Source organism: Neophocaena asiaeorientalis, unplaced genomic scaffold, assembly GCF_003031525.2.
Source record: "Neophocaena asiaeorientalis asiaeorientalis breed wild unplaced genomic scaffold, Neophocaena_asiaeorientalis_V1.1 scaffold130, whole genome shotgun sequence".
NCBI classification, from domain to species: Eukaryota; Metazoa; Chordata; class Mammalia; order Artiodactyla; family Phocoenidae; genus Neophocaena; species Neophocaena asiaeorientalis.
This window is the reverse complement of record NW_020173397.1, coordinates 6,920,947-6,938,054: the sequence shown is the minus strand read 5'-3', so window position 1 is coordinate 6,938,054 and position 17,108 is coordinate 6,920,947. Positions and strand designations below refer to the sequence as shown.

General features: G+C 36.3%; 1 protein-coding gene across 1 annotated transcript in view; it reads right to left on the bottom strand.

Moving 5' to 3' along the window:
• CNTN3 (contactin 3) overlaps window positions 1-10,240 on the bottom strand; it is a 238,226-nt gene extending 227,986 nt beyond the window's left edge. Inside the window, exon 1 of the mRNA XM_024747093.1 lies at window positions 10,165-10,240. Within this exon, the coding sequence (XP_024602861.1) occupies window positions 10,165-10,219 (55 nt within the window). The 5' untranslated portion in view covers window positions 10,220-10,240. The remainder of the gene's footprint in view (window positions 1-10,164) is intronic.
• Window positions 10,241-17,108: the final 6,868 nt, after the last annotated feature.

Sequence of the window (17,108 nt, the reverse complement as noted above, 5' to 3'; positions counted from 1 at the left end):
GATGTTTAAGCCAGAAAGGGGGAGGGGTGGGAGACACATCAAGATGATTTCATCAAGGACCTGGTGTCTTCTGATTTCTCTGATCTCAATGCAAGAATCAGCTTTTCCCTCAGGCTGGCTTCCCAGGTGATTATAGGTTAGCCACCATCAGCAAACAGGGTGTCTGGGATTCCTCATTCAGATACACTGGGAGAAAGGGCACTTCCCACAAAGTTTGAACAAAAAGTCCTTGAATCAATCAAATCTTATGGCCAAAAAAAAAAAAAAAATCCCATAAGCTCAATGGCTTAAGCCAATCACTGGGGCAAATCAGATGGGTCCATATATGGAGCTCTGCATGGAGTCAATCTCTTCCAGGCCTCAGGGCTGCTTCATCATTGCAGAAAACAGTAGATATCAGAGATACCAACACAATATCCACTACAGGAAAGTTAAACACAACTAAAAATCATCTTCCCTTTTGGATTAATGGCTACTTATTTTCACAAGTAATTTCTAGCTACTACCAAAATAATAGATTGCAATGCATTGATTGTTCACTACAATTTTAAGAGAATAATTTGATGAAATAACAACACTAGAACTTTTACAGATATATGACATTTTCCACGATGGTGTTTTAAACTAGGCATCAACAATGATTTCAGGTATCCAAGGAAGCTTCCCTTTCCAAAAGACTTTCATTTGCCTTGTTAGCAGTCCCACTAAAAGATTAAAAGTAAAAACAGAAAAGTCTCTGCAAAGTTTAGAATTTCCACATGCATTGATTAAGGATTTACCTACATTCACCAAGTACTGACACCTAAAATCAGAACTCATCTGACAAGGGATTCAGTATTTGCCGCTAATACACACTCAGGAGACACAACTTTTCATGGGAAATCAGGAAGTCCCCATTAGCGGGTGTCTCTGTCTCACTGTGAGGATACAGACACTGGCAGTAGAAGTTCTGGGAAGTATTCGAGAAACATAGTAATCAAATTGGCAAAAAGTAAAGACAAAGAAAAATTATTGAAAGCAGCAAGGGGAAAACGACAAATAACATACAAGGGAACCCCCATAAGGCTAACAGCTGATTTCTCAGCAGAAACTTTACAAGCCAGAAGGAAGTGGCGTGATATACTTAAAGTGATGAACGGGGAAGAACCTACAACCAAGATTACTCTACCCAGCAAGGATCTCATTCAGATTCAGTGGAGAAATCTAAAGCTTTAAAGACAAGCAAAAGCTAAGAGAATTTAGCACCACCAAACCAGCACTACAACAAATGCTAAAGGAACTTCTCTAGACAAGAAACACAAGAAAAGGACCTACAAGAACAAACCCAAACAATTAAGAAAATGGTCAAAGGAACATACATATCGATAATTACCTTAAACGTGAATGGATTAAATGCTCCAACCAAAAGACACAGGCTTGCTTTGCATGGATACAAAAACAAGACCCATATATATGCTGTCTACAAGAGACCCACTTCAGACCTAGGGACACATACAAACTGAAAGTGAGGGGGATGGAAAAAGATATTCCATGCAAATGGAAATCAAAAGAAAGCTGGAGAAGCAATACTCATATCAGATAAAATAGACTTTGAAATAAAGAATGTTGCAAGAGATAAGGAAGGACACTACATAATGATCAAGGGATCAATCTAAGAAGAAGATATAACAATTATAAATATATATGCACCCAACACAGGAGCACCTCAATACATAAGGCAACTGCTAACAGCTATAAAAGAGGAAATCGACAGTAACACAATAATAGTGGGAGACTTTGACACCTCTCTTACACCAATGGACAGATCATCCAAGCAGAGAATTAATAAGGAAACACAAACGTTAAATGACACAACAGACCAGATATATTTAATTGATAGGACATTCCATCCAAAAAGAGCAGATTACACTTTCTTCTCAAGTGCACATGGAACATTCTCCAAGATGGATCACACACTGGGTCACAAATCAAGCCTCAGTAAATTTAAGAAAATTGAAATCATATCAAGCACCTTTTCTGACCACAACGCTATGAGATTAGAAATGAATTACAGGAAAAAAAAGTAAAAACCACAAACACATGGAGGCTAAACAATACGTTACTAAATAACCAAGAGATCACTGAAGAAATCAAAGAGGAAATCAAAAAATACCTAGAGACAAATGACAATGAAAACACGACGACCCAAAACCTATGGGATGCAGCAAAAGCAGTTCTAAATGGGAAGTTTATAGCAATACAATTTTACCTCAAGAAACAAGAAAAATCTCATATAAACGACCTAACGTTACACCTAAAGCAACTAGAAAAAGAACAAACAAAACCCAAAGTTAGCAGAAGGAAAGAAATCATAAAGATTAGAGCAGAAGTAAATGAAATAGAAACAAAGAAAACAGTAGCAAAGATCAATAAAATTAAAAGTTGGTTCTTTGAGAAGATAAACAAAATTGATAAACCATTAGCCAGACTGATCCAGAAAACAAGGGAGAGTACTCAAATCAATAAAATTAGAAATGAAAAAAGATAAGTTACACCACAGAAATACAAAGCATCCCAAGGGACTACTACAAGCAACTCTATGCCAATAAAATGGACAACCTGGGAGAAATGGACAAATTCTTAGAAAGGTATAACTTTCTAAGATTGAACCAGGAAGAAATAGGAAATATGAACAGACCAATCACAAGTAATGAAATTGAAACTGTGATTAAAAATTTTCCAACAAACAAAAGTCCAGGACAAGATGGCTTCACAGGTGAATTCTATCAAACATTTAGAGAAGAGCTAACACCCATCCTTCTCAAACTCTTCCAAAAAACTGCAGAGGAAGGAACACTGCCAAACTCATTCCATGAGGCCACCATCACCCTGATACCAAAACCAGACAAAGATACTACAAAAAAAGAAAATTACAGACCAATATCACTGATGAATATAGATGCAAAAATCCTCAACAAAATACTAGCAAACAGAATCCAACAACACATTAAAAGGATCATACACCATGATCAAGTGGGATTTATCCCAGGGATGCAAGGATTCTTCAATATATGCAAATGAATCAATGTGATACACCATATTAACAAACTGAAGAATAAAAACCATATGATCATCTCAATAGATGCACAAAAAGCTTTTGACAAAATTCAACACCCACTGATGATAAAAACTCTCCAGGAAGTGGGCATAGAGGGAACCTACCTCAACATAATAAAGGCCATATACCACACACCCACAGCAAACATCATTCTCAATGGTGAAAAACTGAAAGCATTTCCTCTCATATCAGGAACAAGACAAGGATGACCACTCTCACCACTATTATTCAACATAGTTTTGGAAGTCCTAACCACAGCAATCAGAGAAGAAAAGGAAATAAAAGGAACACAAATTGGAAAAGAAGAAGTAAAACTGTCACTGTCTGCAGATGACATGATACCATACAGAGAGAATCCTAAAGATGCCACCAGAAAACCACTAGAGCTAATTAATGAGTTTGGTAAGGTTGCAGGACACAAAATTAATGCACAGAAATGTCTTGCATTCGTATACACTAATGATGAAAAATCTGAAACAGAAATTAAGGAAACACTCCCATTTACCACTGCAACAAAAAGAATAAAATACCTAGGAATAAACCTACCTAGGGAGACAAAAGACCTGTATGCAGAAAACTATAAGACGCTGATGAAGGAAATTAAAGATGATACCAACAATTAGAGAGATATACCATGTCCTGGGATTGGAAGAATCAATACCGTGAAAATGACTATACTACCCAAAGCAATCTACAGATTCAATGCAATCCCTATCAAATTACCAATGGCATTTTTTACAGACTAGAACAAAAAATCTTAAAATCTGTATGGAGTCAGAAAAGACCCTGAATAGCCAAAGCAGTCTTGAGGGAAAAAAACAGAGCTGGAGGAATCAGAGTCCCTGACTTCAGACTATACTACAAAGCTACAGTAATCAAGACAATATGGTACTGGCACAAAAACAGAAATATAGATCGATGGAACAAGATAGAAAGCCCAGAGATAAACCCATGCACCTACAGTCAACTAATCTATGACAAATGAAGCAAGGATATAAAATGGAGAAAAGACAATCTCTTCAATAAGTGGTGCTGGGAAAACTGGACAGCTACATGTAAGAATGAAATATGCCATAAAAAGGAACAAAATTGGGTCATTTGTAGAGATGTGGATGGATCTAGAGACGGTCATACAGAGTGAAGTAAGTCAAAAAGAGAAAAACAAATATCATATATTAAAACATATATTGGAACCTAGCAAAATGGTAAAGATGAACTGGTTTGCAGGGCAGAAACTGAGACACAGATGTACAGAACAAACATAAAGACACTAAGCGGGGAAAGCAGTGGGGGGTGGGGGATGGTGTTGTGATGAATTGGGAGATTGGGATTGATATGTATACACTGATGTGTATAAAATGGATGACTAATAAGAACCTGCTGTATAAAATGTAAATTAAATAAAATTCAAAAATTAAAAACAATAAGTCCCCATTAGCTTCTATGATTTGGGCTCCCTTTGGGGTATTAGATATTAGAAAACCTTTGCAAAATGGTCGGGTTTCTATTTTATAAATGTTTAGGGCAGTGCTGTCTGATAGAAATATAACACAAGTCACACACGTATTTTAAAATTTTAGTAACCACATTAAAAAAGGTTAAAAGAAACAGGTGAAATTAATTTTAATAATATTTTTGCTTGACCAAATATAATTACATTATTATCAGTGCAAAATTTAATCAATAAAAATTATTGAGATATTTAAATAATTTTTTTAAACTCTGAATATTTTTGGTTACAAGTCTTTTACATTCTGTAAAAGACTTTTACTGCATTTTAGAGTCTCCATCGGGCCACATCTCAGTTGGGACTAGGTACAATTCCAATCTTCACCTGCCACACGTGGCTAGCGGCTCCCATATAGGACAGTGAACATGTGAAGTATCTAATACAGTTAAGCAACGAACTAATAGGTAATTAAGGAGCAAGAGAACAATCTCCTTGGGTCCTTGATGATTTTTAGCCCATGGCCTATACCTCTGACTTTATTCCAGAAGAGAAACTACTGAAGTGGTAAATTCTAGTGATAGGGAACTATACTCTGATTTCAGAGATAAACAAATCTTGAGACAACCATGTAGAATGGGCAAGTTACTTAAACTCTTAGAGACTGTTCCCTAATCTCCAAAATAGAAATAACATCTATCTCATTTTATTTTTGTTAACTAGATGACCTAAGTAAAGCATTTTCCACAGTGCCTGGTACACAATGAATGAGCATCCATTAATTCCTATTGTTGATATTATTAATTTTCCTGTATTTACTATTGTTTTCCTCATCTGCGTGTTCCTTCCTCTTCTTGTCTCTATCTCTCTGTTCTCTAACTAGGTCTCTGGCTCTTAAACTTTTTTCATAGCAACTCAGTAAGAAATATACGTAAGATCAAGACCCAATACACAATATTCAAAGGACAGCTCCATGAGGACTGGGACATTGTCTGTTTTATTCACTGCCATGTCCCAAATGCGCAGAAGTGCTCAACAGACAATATGTACTAAGTGGGCAGTGATGCTGATATATTATACTCTATTCTTTAATTTATTTATTCTAATAAAAAATGCTAAATGTGACCCACAGAATTGATTTTTTTAATCCACTATTTGGTAGTGACCTTTAGTTTGGAAAACTCTCATCCCTATTTTGTGCAGGGTCTTCATTTCGTTCATAAGGTACACCTCTTGATGAGGGCACAAGGTGACATAGAGCCTTGAGGTTATCATAAAGGCTTTCCTTTCTCTCATATCCCACATATATTCCATCCACAAATCCGCATGAATATACCTTCAAAATATATCCAAAATTTGACCACCGCCCCTGCTAACTACCCTGGAGTTAGACATAAACAACCCTTGCCTGATTAACTTCCCACTGATACCTCTGCTTGTTCCCCTGCACCTCTACAATCAATCCACAACACAACAGCCAGCCAGATCCTTAAAAAAAAAAAAAAGAAAAAGCCAGATTACATCACTTCTCTGATCAAACCACAGTATGGCTCCTGAGGGCATTCAGAGCAAAAGCTCTAAATATTTTCAGTGATCTACAAGGCCTTCATTTTTGCTGCATCCATCTCCACGTTAACTCTTGGCTCTCACCTACTACTTCTTTCCCATAACTCTTCCTTGTCCAACCAGGCGAACTTTCCTGCTGTTTCTAGAAATACTCAGCATGTCATATATTAAACACTTGGATGGACTGCTGACTCTGCCTGCAGCTCCCTACCCTAAATACCCACGAGGTCAACTCGTTCCCCACAAAGTCTTAGCCCAAATGTCACCTTCTCTAGGAGGATGGACCTGATGACCTCTGGTAATTCACTTCTCAGCCCCCCACACTCTCATCTTATTCTGCTCCTTTTCCTTCACAGCACGAGCATCTACTAAATCAATATCATTTTCTACCCTGACATGATGGAATATAAACCCCACAGGGACACAGATCTCTGTCCATTTTCTTCACTGGAAACAAAGTATGGCACATAACAGATGCTTAATAAATATTTTTAAAAGAATAAATGCAGCCTGGTGTTTTGGAGGAAAAACACGATTAAATTCACCTTCGGAAAAATTCCCAGCCAAAAATTACTATTTGCCCCTTTGCTACAGAGAGAAACATGCAGAGACAGAACAACAGAAGGAAACTGTTTTAAAAATGCAGAGAATAATGGATAACAAAGAGCTTAACTCTGAGAAAACAGAAAACACAAATTATCAAGCATTTGCTATATTTATCGAGTTTACGTCGTTGGATAAACTCTACTCTACACAACTGAATTCACATAACACGTTTTTACTTGGCATTTATCTAGAGATCTTCCCTACCTCATGAACAGATTTCAACTTTAATACTTAAAAAATGACCCAATATTGGTTAAGAGAATATCACACTCACAAGCTGGCTTTTTAATCTAAATTTTATGTAAATCCAAAACGAGTACCAATATTCAGTACATAAAGAACTGTACACAATCAATACTCTTTAGAAAATTAGTCAGAGACAAATTCTTCTCCATACTATAATTATAAAGATTACCCATTCTCTAAGTAATACCCTACATATAATTTATCCTGTATCAATTAGTCCAGTTCTCCTTTACCAACCTTTATAGCTTTTTTACCAACATACTCAGAAAATCAAGTTGATCTTTAACTTTTTTAATGTCTTAATATTTTAATAAAATGGATACTGCTTTCTCCATAAATTCGTTCATAAGTCTGTAAAACATTTCTAAAAAATATTGAAAACAAGCAATACAATTTGCACACAGTGTAAAATTACAACTCAAAATTTTAAACCTTTGAAATACTGATCTCATTTTCTTTAGCTATACTTCCACTTTCTGAGTACATCTACCTGTTTCCAACTAATTGTAAAAGTTCAAGGTTATTTCTATGAAAGTTGACATTGCGAATAATACTGCTGTACTGTATTCCCTTTCATTTTCTCCTTGTACAACAGAACTCAAATTTAAAGTTTTGTAAATGAAAATAATCCAAAAAAAGATTTATTTTGATATCTGTATTGGTCTTTCTCCAAAAACTATTTAAAACAGTAGAAATTTATAAATAATTACTCCTTTTTTCCTCAGTGCTAGATTAGTAGGAAAGAAAATGTTTTAGGAAACAAAATTGAGGCATCACAGCGGAAAACCTGTTTAAAAAAACTTTATTTTAAAAGTTGGAGGTTTGAATATCATTTAAATACTTCAAGAATGTTTAAGTTTGAGATACGGGCTTGGAAGTTTACTCCAATATAAACATGTTTTCAAATAACATATGTTCTACCTGACAATGCATTTGGCCTCGTTCCATACCAATTTCCTCCTCTTAGAAAAGAAAAATGACAAGCTACTTTTTTTTGGCTACTTTCCTTAGGTATCATAAAGCACTTGTGTTTATCTAGAAGGTAGGTCTTCTTCTCAGATGGATGCTGAAATTTTTAGAGGTGAGAGGTGATAACTTCTGTAACTTACTTCCAAATGGTGTAGTCAATCAAACAATGAATGGAAAATACACACACATATGTATATATATAGAACAAGTACAGTAAATGGTACAATAGCTAAATCTAAATGGTGCATATATAGGTACTTATTGTACTATTCTTTCAACCCTTTAGGTGCTGGAGAGTTTTTATAATAAAAAGAAAGAAAACTTTGCAAACAAATCAACGGACAAAGGATTAATCTCCAAAATATAAAAACAACCCATGCAGCTCAATATCAAAAAAACAACCCAATCAGAAAATGGGTGGGAGACCTATATAGACATTTCTCCAAAGAAGACATAGAGATGGTCAAGAGCCACATGAAAAGATGCTCAACATCACTAATCATTAGAGAAATGCAAATCAAAACTACAATGAGATATCACCTCACACCGGTCAGAATGGCCATCATCAAAAAATCTAGAAACAATAAATGCTGGAGAGGGTATGGAGAAAAGGGAACCCTCTTGCACTGTTGGTGGAAATGTAAAATGATACAGCTACTATGGAGAATAGTATGGAGGTTCCTTAAAAACTAAAAATAGAATTACCATATGACCCAGCAATCCCACTACTGGGCATATACTCAGAGAAAACCGTAATTCAAAAAGACACATGCACCCCAATGTTCACTGCAGCACTATTTACAATAGCCAGGTCATGGAAGCAACCTAAATGGCCACTGACAGACAAATGGATAAAGAAGATGTGGTCCATATATACAATGAAATATTACTCAGCCATAAAATGGAACGAAATTGGGTCACGTGTAGACATGCGGTTGCACCTAGAGATGGTCATACAGAGTGAAGTAAGTCAAAAAGAGAAAAACATTGTATATTAACGCCTGTATGTGGAATCTAGAAAACTGGTACAGATGAACCTGTTTGCAAGGCAGAAACAGAGACACAGACGTAGAGAACAAATGTATGGACCCCAAGGGGGGAAAGGGTGGGTGGGATGAATTGGGAGCCTGGGACTGACATATATACACTAATATGTATAAAACAGATAACTAACGAGAAACTGCTGTACAGCACAGGGAACTCCACTTTGCTGTACAGTAGAAACTAACACAACATTGTAAAACAACTATACCCCAATAAAAAAATAAAATACAATAAAATAAAGCAAAAAACTAATCGTTGTACACGTGTTACTTCATTTTAAAAAATCCTTGTCTTACTCTTCCCCTGTTCAAGAAAATGAAACAAAATGAACAAAAAGGAAATGCATCAAATGATTTTTTTTTTTTTTTTTTTTTGCGGTACGCGGGCCTCTCACTGTTGTGGCCTCTCCCGTTGCGGAGCACAGGCTCCGGACGCGCAGGCTCAGCGGCCATGGCTCACGGGCCCAGCCGCTCCGCGGCATGTGGGATCCTCCCGGACCGGGGCACGAACCCGCATCCCCTGCATCGGCAGGCGGACTCTCAACCACTGTGCCACCAGGGAAGCCCATCAAATGATTTTTAAGAGTTGCTTTTGTATGGTGAATATATGAGAATTATTCCTTTTTCTTTCTATTTTGTTCTAAACTTCAAATTTTCAATATTAACAAATAAAAATTCTATCCTTATTTTTGGTCCCTTAAATAAGTTATTTGCTGAAAGAAAAATAGTATTGTTTTTAAGATTAGATATGAAAACACTGATATTCTTTAAAATCTGTATTTTCCCTTTACACTACAGATTACAAGGTTTAGCCATTTTGGTAACAAAGTCATGAATTAACATTCTCAAATTCTGATTAATTGTTATATTCATAACACTACAGTAGATCCGTAATATTTTTTGTACCCATGTATCTATTCTTTTTTTATTTGAATTTTATTTTCTTTTTTATACAGCAGGTTCTTATTAGATCCATGATATTAAATGCCATTATATTTGTAATGAAAATATAATGGTCTGCAAACACTAGGGAGCACAATGAGAACCCAGTTATCAGAAGAGAAAATTAGAATTTCCTTTCTGGGACAAAAAAAAGACTTGTGGAGGATTAGTTCAACTTAAAAAAATTATTTAACAAATGATTCAAGTATAGTTCTAACTTCAGTTTAGAAGATATAGCTTATTGTTACCTCCTAGGCAGCCAATGAATGAAAGCAGGACCAACTGTTTCCATGACAACATCATCTTTAACTGCCAAAAGCAAGAGTAACTCTTGTCCAGTCTCTGATGAATAGAATGCTGTGTCTTCAGGTGAATCCTTTAATCTGTAAAATAAATATACAAAGAAGTCAGACTTGAAAAAATGAATTGCTTTAAAACATAGATTTTCTTCTTTTCATAAAACTGTACCACTCTCAACCACTCAAAATCCCCAAATGAAATGAATCTTTTTTGGTGCAAAAAAGATGTATGATATGTAGATACTTAAAAAACTCTTTATGTAACTGATAGGCAGAGAGGCTTCACGAAATTAGAAATGTTTGACAATACTAAAATATTAAATATTAGTATACTAAGTATTAAAACTTTTGCTAGATAGTAATTACAACAAGTAAAATATTACCCTGAAATTATAATTTTTCTCATTTTCTCTCATGATAATATTTTTGGTTAAACTAAGAGTCAAATCAGCAGATTTAATATCTTGAAACACTGCTTTTCATAGTCTCTGAATCCCTCATAGGCATATAAATTATAAATAACATTATCAGTGTTCATTTTAAGCCTGTGTTTTCAGAAACAATTGCAGAAAGCCCTCAATTACATATGTTGAATTAAAAAAATGCTATGATGTTAATCATTAGAGAAATGCAAATCAAAACTACAATGAGATATCACCTTACACCGGTCAGAATGGCCATCACCAAAAAAATCCAGAAACAATAAATGCTGGAGAGGGTGTGGAAAAAAGGGAACACTCTTGCACTGTTGGTGGGAATGTAAATTGATACAGCCACTATGGAGAACAGTACGGAGGTTCCTTAAAAAACTACAAATAGAACTACCATATGACCCAGCAATCCCACCACTGGGCATATACCCTGAGAAAACCATAATTCAAAAGGAGTCATGTACCAAAATGGTCATTGCAGCTCTATTTACAATAGCCAGGACATGGAAGCAACCTAAGTGTCCATCGACAGATGAATGGATAAAGAAGATGTGGCACATATATACAATGGAATATTACTCAGCCATAAAAAGAAACGTTATTATTTGTAGTGAGGTGGATGGACCTAGAGTCTGTCATACAGAGTGAAGTAAGTCAGAAAGAGAAAGACAAATACCGTATGCTAACACATATATATGGAATCTAAAGAAAAAAAAAATGTCATGAAGAACCTAGGGGTAAGACGGGAATAAAGACACAGACCTACTAGAGCATGGACTTGAGGATATGGGGAGGGGGAAGGGTAAGCTGGGACAAAGTGAGAGAGTGGCGTGGACATATATACACTACCAAACGTAAAATAGATAGCTAGTGGGAAGCAGCCGCATAGCACAGGGAGATCAGCTAGGTGCTTTGTGACCACCTAGAGGGGTGGGATAGGAAGGGTGGGAGGGAGAGAGACAGAAGAGGGAAGAGATATGGGGACATATGTATATGTATAACTGATTCACTTTGTTATAAAGCAGAAACTAACACACCATTGTAAAGCAATTATACTCCAATAAAGATGTTAAAACAATGTTAATGATGAAAATTGTTCAGTATGAGAATCTTGCAAATGAAACTACTTTATTTTTTGCTTTCCTGCATTTTCAGAAACTTGAATGTGCTGGCTGAGAGTAAATAATTGTGTGAATACCCTGTGTCATTTTCAATGGCCATTTGAAACTACCTAAACTGCATGGTTAATGATCAAGTAGGCTGGATGCACACACTTAAAATCAGAGAAACTTTTTTCGATTGCTAAAACTCAGCTGGTTCCACACAGGGAAATGAACGACTTTAATGTCGGCCATTTTAGCAGAGAAGGTGTACAGCTCTCGGTCAGTAGCTACCATGGATTGGGCTGTCTTAGCTGTTGCTAAGCAAACGAGAGAAATCTCAGTGGTTCTTAACTATGGGATCCTGCCATGTGATGTGATATATTCAATTAGAATTAAGTGTGTTCCAAATAATAATAATTTCAAGTGTGAAAATATGACATCTTGCAAGTTACGTACTTAAAATAATAAATCAGTTATTCCTATAGTAACGCTGCTCTTGTTCACTTGCAATACAATATACATTCTTGGGGAAGGCGAGGGGAGTACGTGGTGGAATGGCTAGAATCCCGGGATTTCGGCATAACTCTGACTTGGCCCATGGGACTCTGAAACAGGTGGAAATACAATTGAGAACTACTCCTCTAATAACTGCAGGGTGGCAACTTACACCATCATGGGATCTGTGACCATTTCTAACTGTCCCCATTACTACAAATTGCAAGTGTCTTAGTTTAGTTTCCCCTTAATGCAACCACTGCAAAATGAATTCAAGTGCAAGCAGTTTACTTGAGAGGTGAATGACAAAAACAGTCAGGACCTGGCAAAGTAAGAGAGGGAAAGGAAGGCAGCTGATAAAGGGTAAGATATGAACCCATCAACCCCTGTGTCTAAGTACAGCTTATTCCTTCTGGGGAAACTCTGGAAGTCCAGCCTGTGTAGAACGTATGCCTCAGAGTAATCCAAGAATTATGCTTCAGTTGTCCAGTTATCCTTGCCAAGGGGCAAGGGATCTGGGGTATTTATACACCAACTCCCATGAGTCATCGTCTGGAGGCTATTTTCAGGGAGTATTAATGATCCAGCACTTCTAGCCTCTCATAGGGACAGCAAAATGGCTTCAGAGGCAAAAAAAACAAAAACAAACAAACAAAAGAAACATTATGTCCACTCAAAAAATGCATCTGGTGGCAAGTGGAAGTGATGTGTGCACTGAAGTGATAATGGCAAGAGTCACATGTGGTGTCTGTCACACTGAGCATATGAAACTGAGACATTTTGAAGCTATTTTCAATAGCATTCAGTCCCAGGAGACCTATGGCCAAAATGATGAAATTATTTAAGAATACAAGGAAGGACACACATTCTACTTCATTCAATAATTACTTCTCAAGCCTTTCCAGTGGTTGATTTCCCCCACTTGGACCAAAGGCTTTCAGATACCTAGCCTGCCTTCCTTTTTCCTGATTAATCAGTAAGACATTTTGTATCCATAATTATTTTCAATTACTAAGTTGAACAATAACTTAAATCATTCTAGATTACACTTAAATATGACAGCCATAACCACCATAACTTCCTTCTAATCATGCACGTGAGGAAACCACAGTCCAGAAATCATGAGAAGAATGACATACACACACATATACACAGTAGAAAAGCAAAAAACTTTTTTAAACTTTTCAAATAAAATACAATGACAATTATTCATAAAAGGCACTGGAAACATTAAATGCAGTAATATGATACACGAAATGTCAAATATTCATAAAAAGTTAGGCAGCAGTTGCAAGGTATATTAAAGGCTGGGGACAACGGTTAAGTCTCAAACACAGGAAAGCCTTGAGGAGTAAAACATTATCAAACTCGTATTTCATTCTTTGAGGAGTTAAAGCTATCCATTAAATGGACTTAGAAAGAATTTGGTAATAACAAAATAACAGACTTAAAAAGAACAGGTTGTTGGAATTTTCAAGAAGTAAGGACAAACTTTAGCAGAAGATCCTGTAGTAACATCATCACAATCATTAAAATGCATCCATATAAATGCGTGAGGCTTTGCTCTATGTCATACAGAGAACAAAACATATGGTCTATGTTCTAATACTGCAACGGGAAAAGAAAATATTATAAACACTTGTAAGTAGGATAAGGAGAAAATTACTAGACTGATACATCTTTGAAAGTAGGACCACAGCTTTTCCACCACTGGTTGCTGCAATGTTTCTAACACCCTGTACATCATTTTAGGCTTTTAAGTAATTTTTCTTGCTGAGCTTTAAGAAAAATGAATAAGTCAATTTGGGAGATTAAACCATTTCACTGGTCATCAAGTGAGTGAGAAGCATTTCTACGGAAAGAAAAGATAAGCCACAGCATGGGATCTAGCTACCACGTGAAAATTATTTCAGAAAAATGTATAAGAAGGCATTAAGTAGATGGTAAATTAAAAAAAAAGTTATCTTCCCAACAATGCATCCCACAACTAACACGCATATCAGCTACATTTGCAAAGTATAAGTATGTTCAAAGAAGTCCTAAAGTCTTTTTGAAAATTCATTCATTCAGTAAATATTTATTAAGCTCCTATTAGGTGCTAGAATTTTAATTCTGGAGGAAGATGAAGATGGGGTTCTCAGATAATTGATGATCCCTGCCCTCATGGAATATACAAACTAATGGGACTGATATATGACTCAATTATTTACAAAGTATATGTAAACTGACCACTGTGAAAGGTACAATGAAGGGATAGGAGTTTCTAGTGAAAATCTCAATGAGAACAACCCTCACCAGGAAGGTCAGGAGAAGCTCCTCTGAAGAACTGCAGTGAAATGGAAGAAAAGAAGAGATGACATAACCAGATGTGTGTATGTTTTGCAGGGTGAGAAAAGGAAGAAATTTTCCAGGTATAGACAAAGACTTGGTATGGCCTTGAGTTGGTAAACAGGCTGGTGAGTAGCCACTGTCTGGACCCTCTACTATCAATTAACCACCCTGTCTCCCAGGCTGGCCAAGAACCCCACCCCACCAACTAGACGTACCACCTAAAAATTAGAGACTGGCTCTACAGGGGGTTTCCAGAATTCTGCTCTAGCCCATGTCACTTCTGATTGGTCAGTGCCCATGTCCCTACTGCTGGTTAAATATTTTGGCAATCACTCCTGGGCGTAAAGAATAGAATATGCAAAAGGCCCTGTGGCTTCAGTGTTCACGGCTTATTGTACGAACAGAAAGAAGATTGATGAGATAGAATGCAGATGGCCAAGTTCACTGTGGTGTGAAATGAGACTGCAGATGTATAATAGGGGTCAAGCTTCTATGCCTGGCTAAGAATATTAGTATCAGGATAAAGCCCTTTGAAAACGCAGTACAATTTTAACCAGGAGTTGACATGGTCAGATTTACAATGAACATTCAAATCAGACAATATTATAATCTGTATCAGGCTTAAAAGGATAAAAATACAACACATTTTGCAACACACCAATTTTGTTCTTGCCTTCAAATTCATAGAAGTCAGACGCTAGACAATATTAACCAAACTATCTAATTTAAGAGAAGAAATATGTATATTCCAATATTCTTATATTGGTTCACACACATACACACAGGCACACACTGTATAAAGTTCAAAGATAAAAAGAAACTTCACTTATGAATACTATTTTTAAAAATTATGTTGCTCATTTTTAATCAATGCAAAAGTAGGGCACTGACTTTATAAATAATGAAGGTAATTAATACAGTCGTGACCTGACTTCTCAGTGTTGCCAAGTATTGTCACAGAGAGAAAGGTCATATAAAAGCTCGTACCACTTCTGAAATCACCAAGTTAAAATAAATACAAATGAAGCTACTGAAGCAGGACAGATATGAATCAAAATGTCATCTGGGTCTAGGACTTTTGGGTCCTACCACATTTAATGATAACTAGAAAACTAAACGATAAGCAAATTCTGCTATATACTTATCCTTGACATTTTCTAACTTAAGCAAGGAACAAAATGAACAAAGACAAATTTCCATAATTATAAATGATGCATGGGTTTTCTTCCTTTCTTACTGAACGGGAAATTACTATAGACCTCATGATATGGTAATGAGGAGCAATGTAACTTTCTTAAGTCTACATCACAACATTCCTTGCCACTATATATTTATTTAGAATTTAAAAATACCTTAGAAACCATACGATGCAGGGACTTCCCTGGTGGTACAGTGGTTAGGAATCCACCTGCCAATGCAGGGGACACGGGATTGAGCCCTGGTCCGGGAAGATCCCACGTGCCGCGGAGCAACTAAGCCCGTGCGCCACAACTACTGAGCCCTCATGCCATAACTACTGAAGCCTGCACGCCTAGAGCCCATACTCTGCAAGAAGAGAAGCCACCGCAGTGAGAAGCCTGCGCACCCCAAGAAAGAGTAGCCCCCGCTCGCCACATCTAGAGAAAGCCTGCGCACAGCAATGAAGACCCAACGCAGCCAAAAATAAATAAATTTATTTAAAAAAAAAAACACCATATGATGCAAATGCTTTTCTACAAAGACAATATTCCAAATATTAGAAAGGAAAATGAACTGTGATATCATTACCTTTTATTGTTTGTTATTTCCCAGATATTGTTTCATACATTAACCCACTTCACCCTCACAACAATCCACGAGGCTCATTCTATTATCACCCCCATTTTTCAGATAAAGAAACAAAGACACACATGGGTTAAGACATTTACCCAAGATAAATAAAGACAGAACCTCAGTATTTTCAATTATTTTTCACACGATATGTAGTAAATGGAATGTTTATGCAGTCAGATTGTTAGGGAACCATAAAGTATAACCTGATCTTTTATACATTTTTATTTATTTTTTTTTAAACTTTTTATTGGAGTATAGTTGCTTTACAATGTTGTGTTAGTTTCTACTGTACAGCAAAGTGAATCAGCTATACGTATAAATATATCCCCCCTTTTTTGGATTTCCTTCCCATTTAGGTCACCACAGAGCACTGAGTAGAGTTCCCTCTGCTATACAGTAGGTTCTCATTAGTGATCTATTTTATACACAGCATCAATAGTGTATATATGTCAATCCCAATCCCCCAATTCATCCCACGCCCCCCTTCCCCCTTGGTATCCATACGTTTGTTCTCTACCTCTGTGTCTCTATTTATGCTTTGTAAATAAGATCATCTATACCAATTTTTTCAGATTCCACATATATGCGTTAATATACAATATTTGTTTTTCTTCTGATCATTTATATACTTTTAAAGGTTTGTATTAATACAGTTGACAACTGAAACTAGTTCTGTAACTGCATTAAATTTCAGTTAAATTCATTACGTTTTTAACCAATT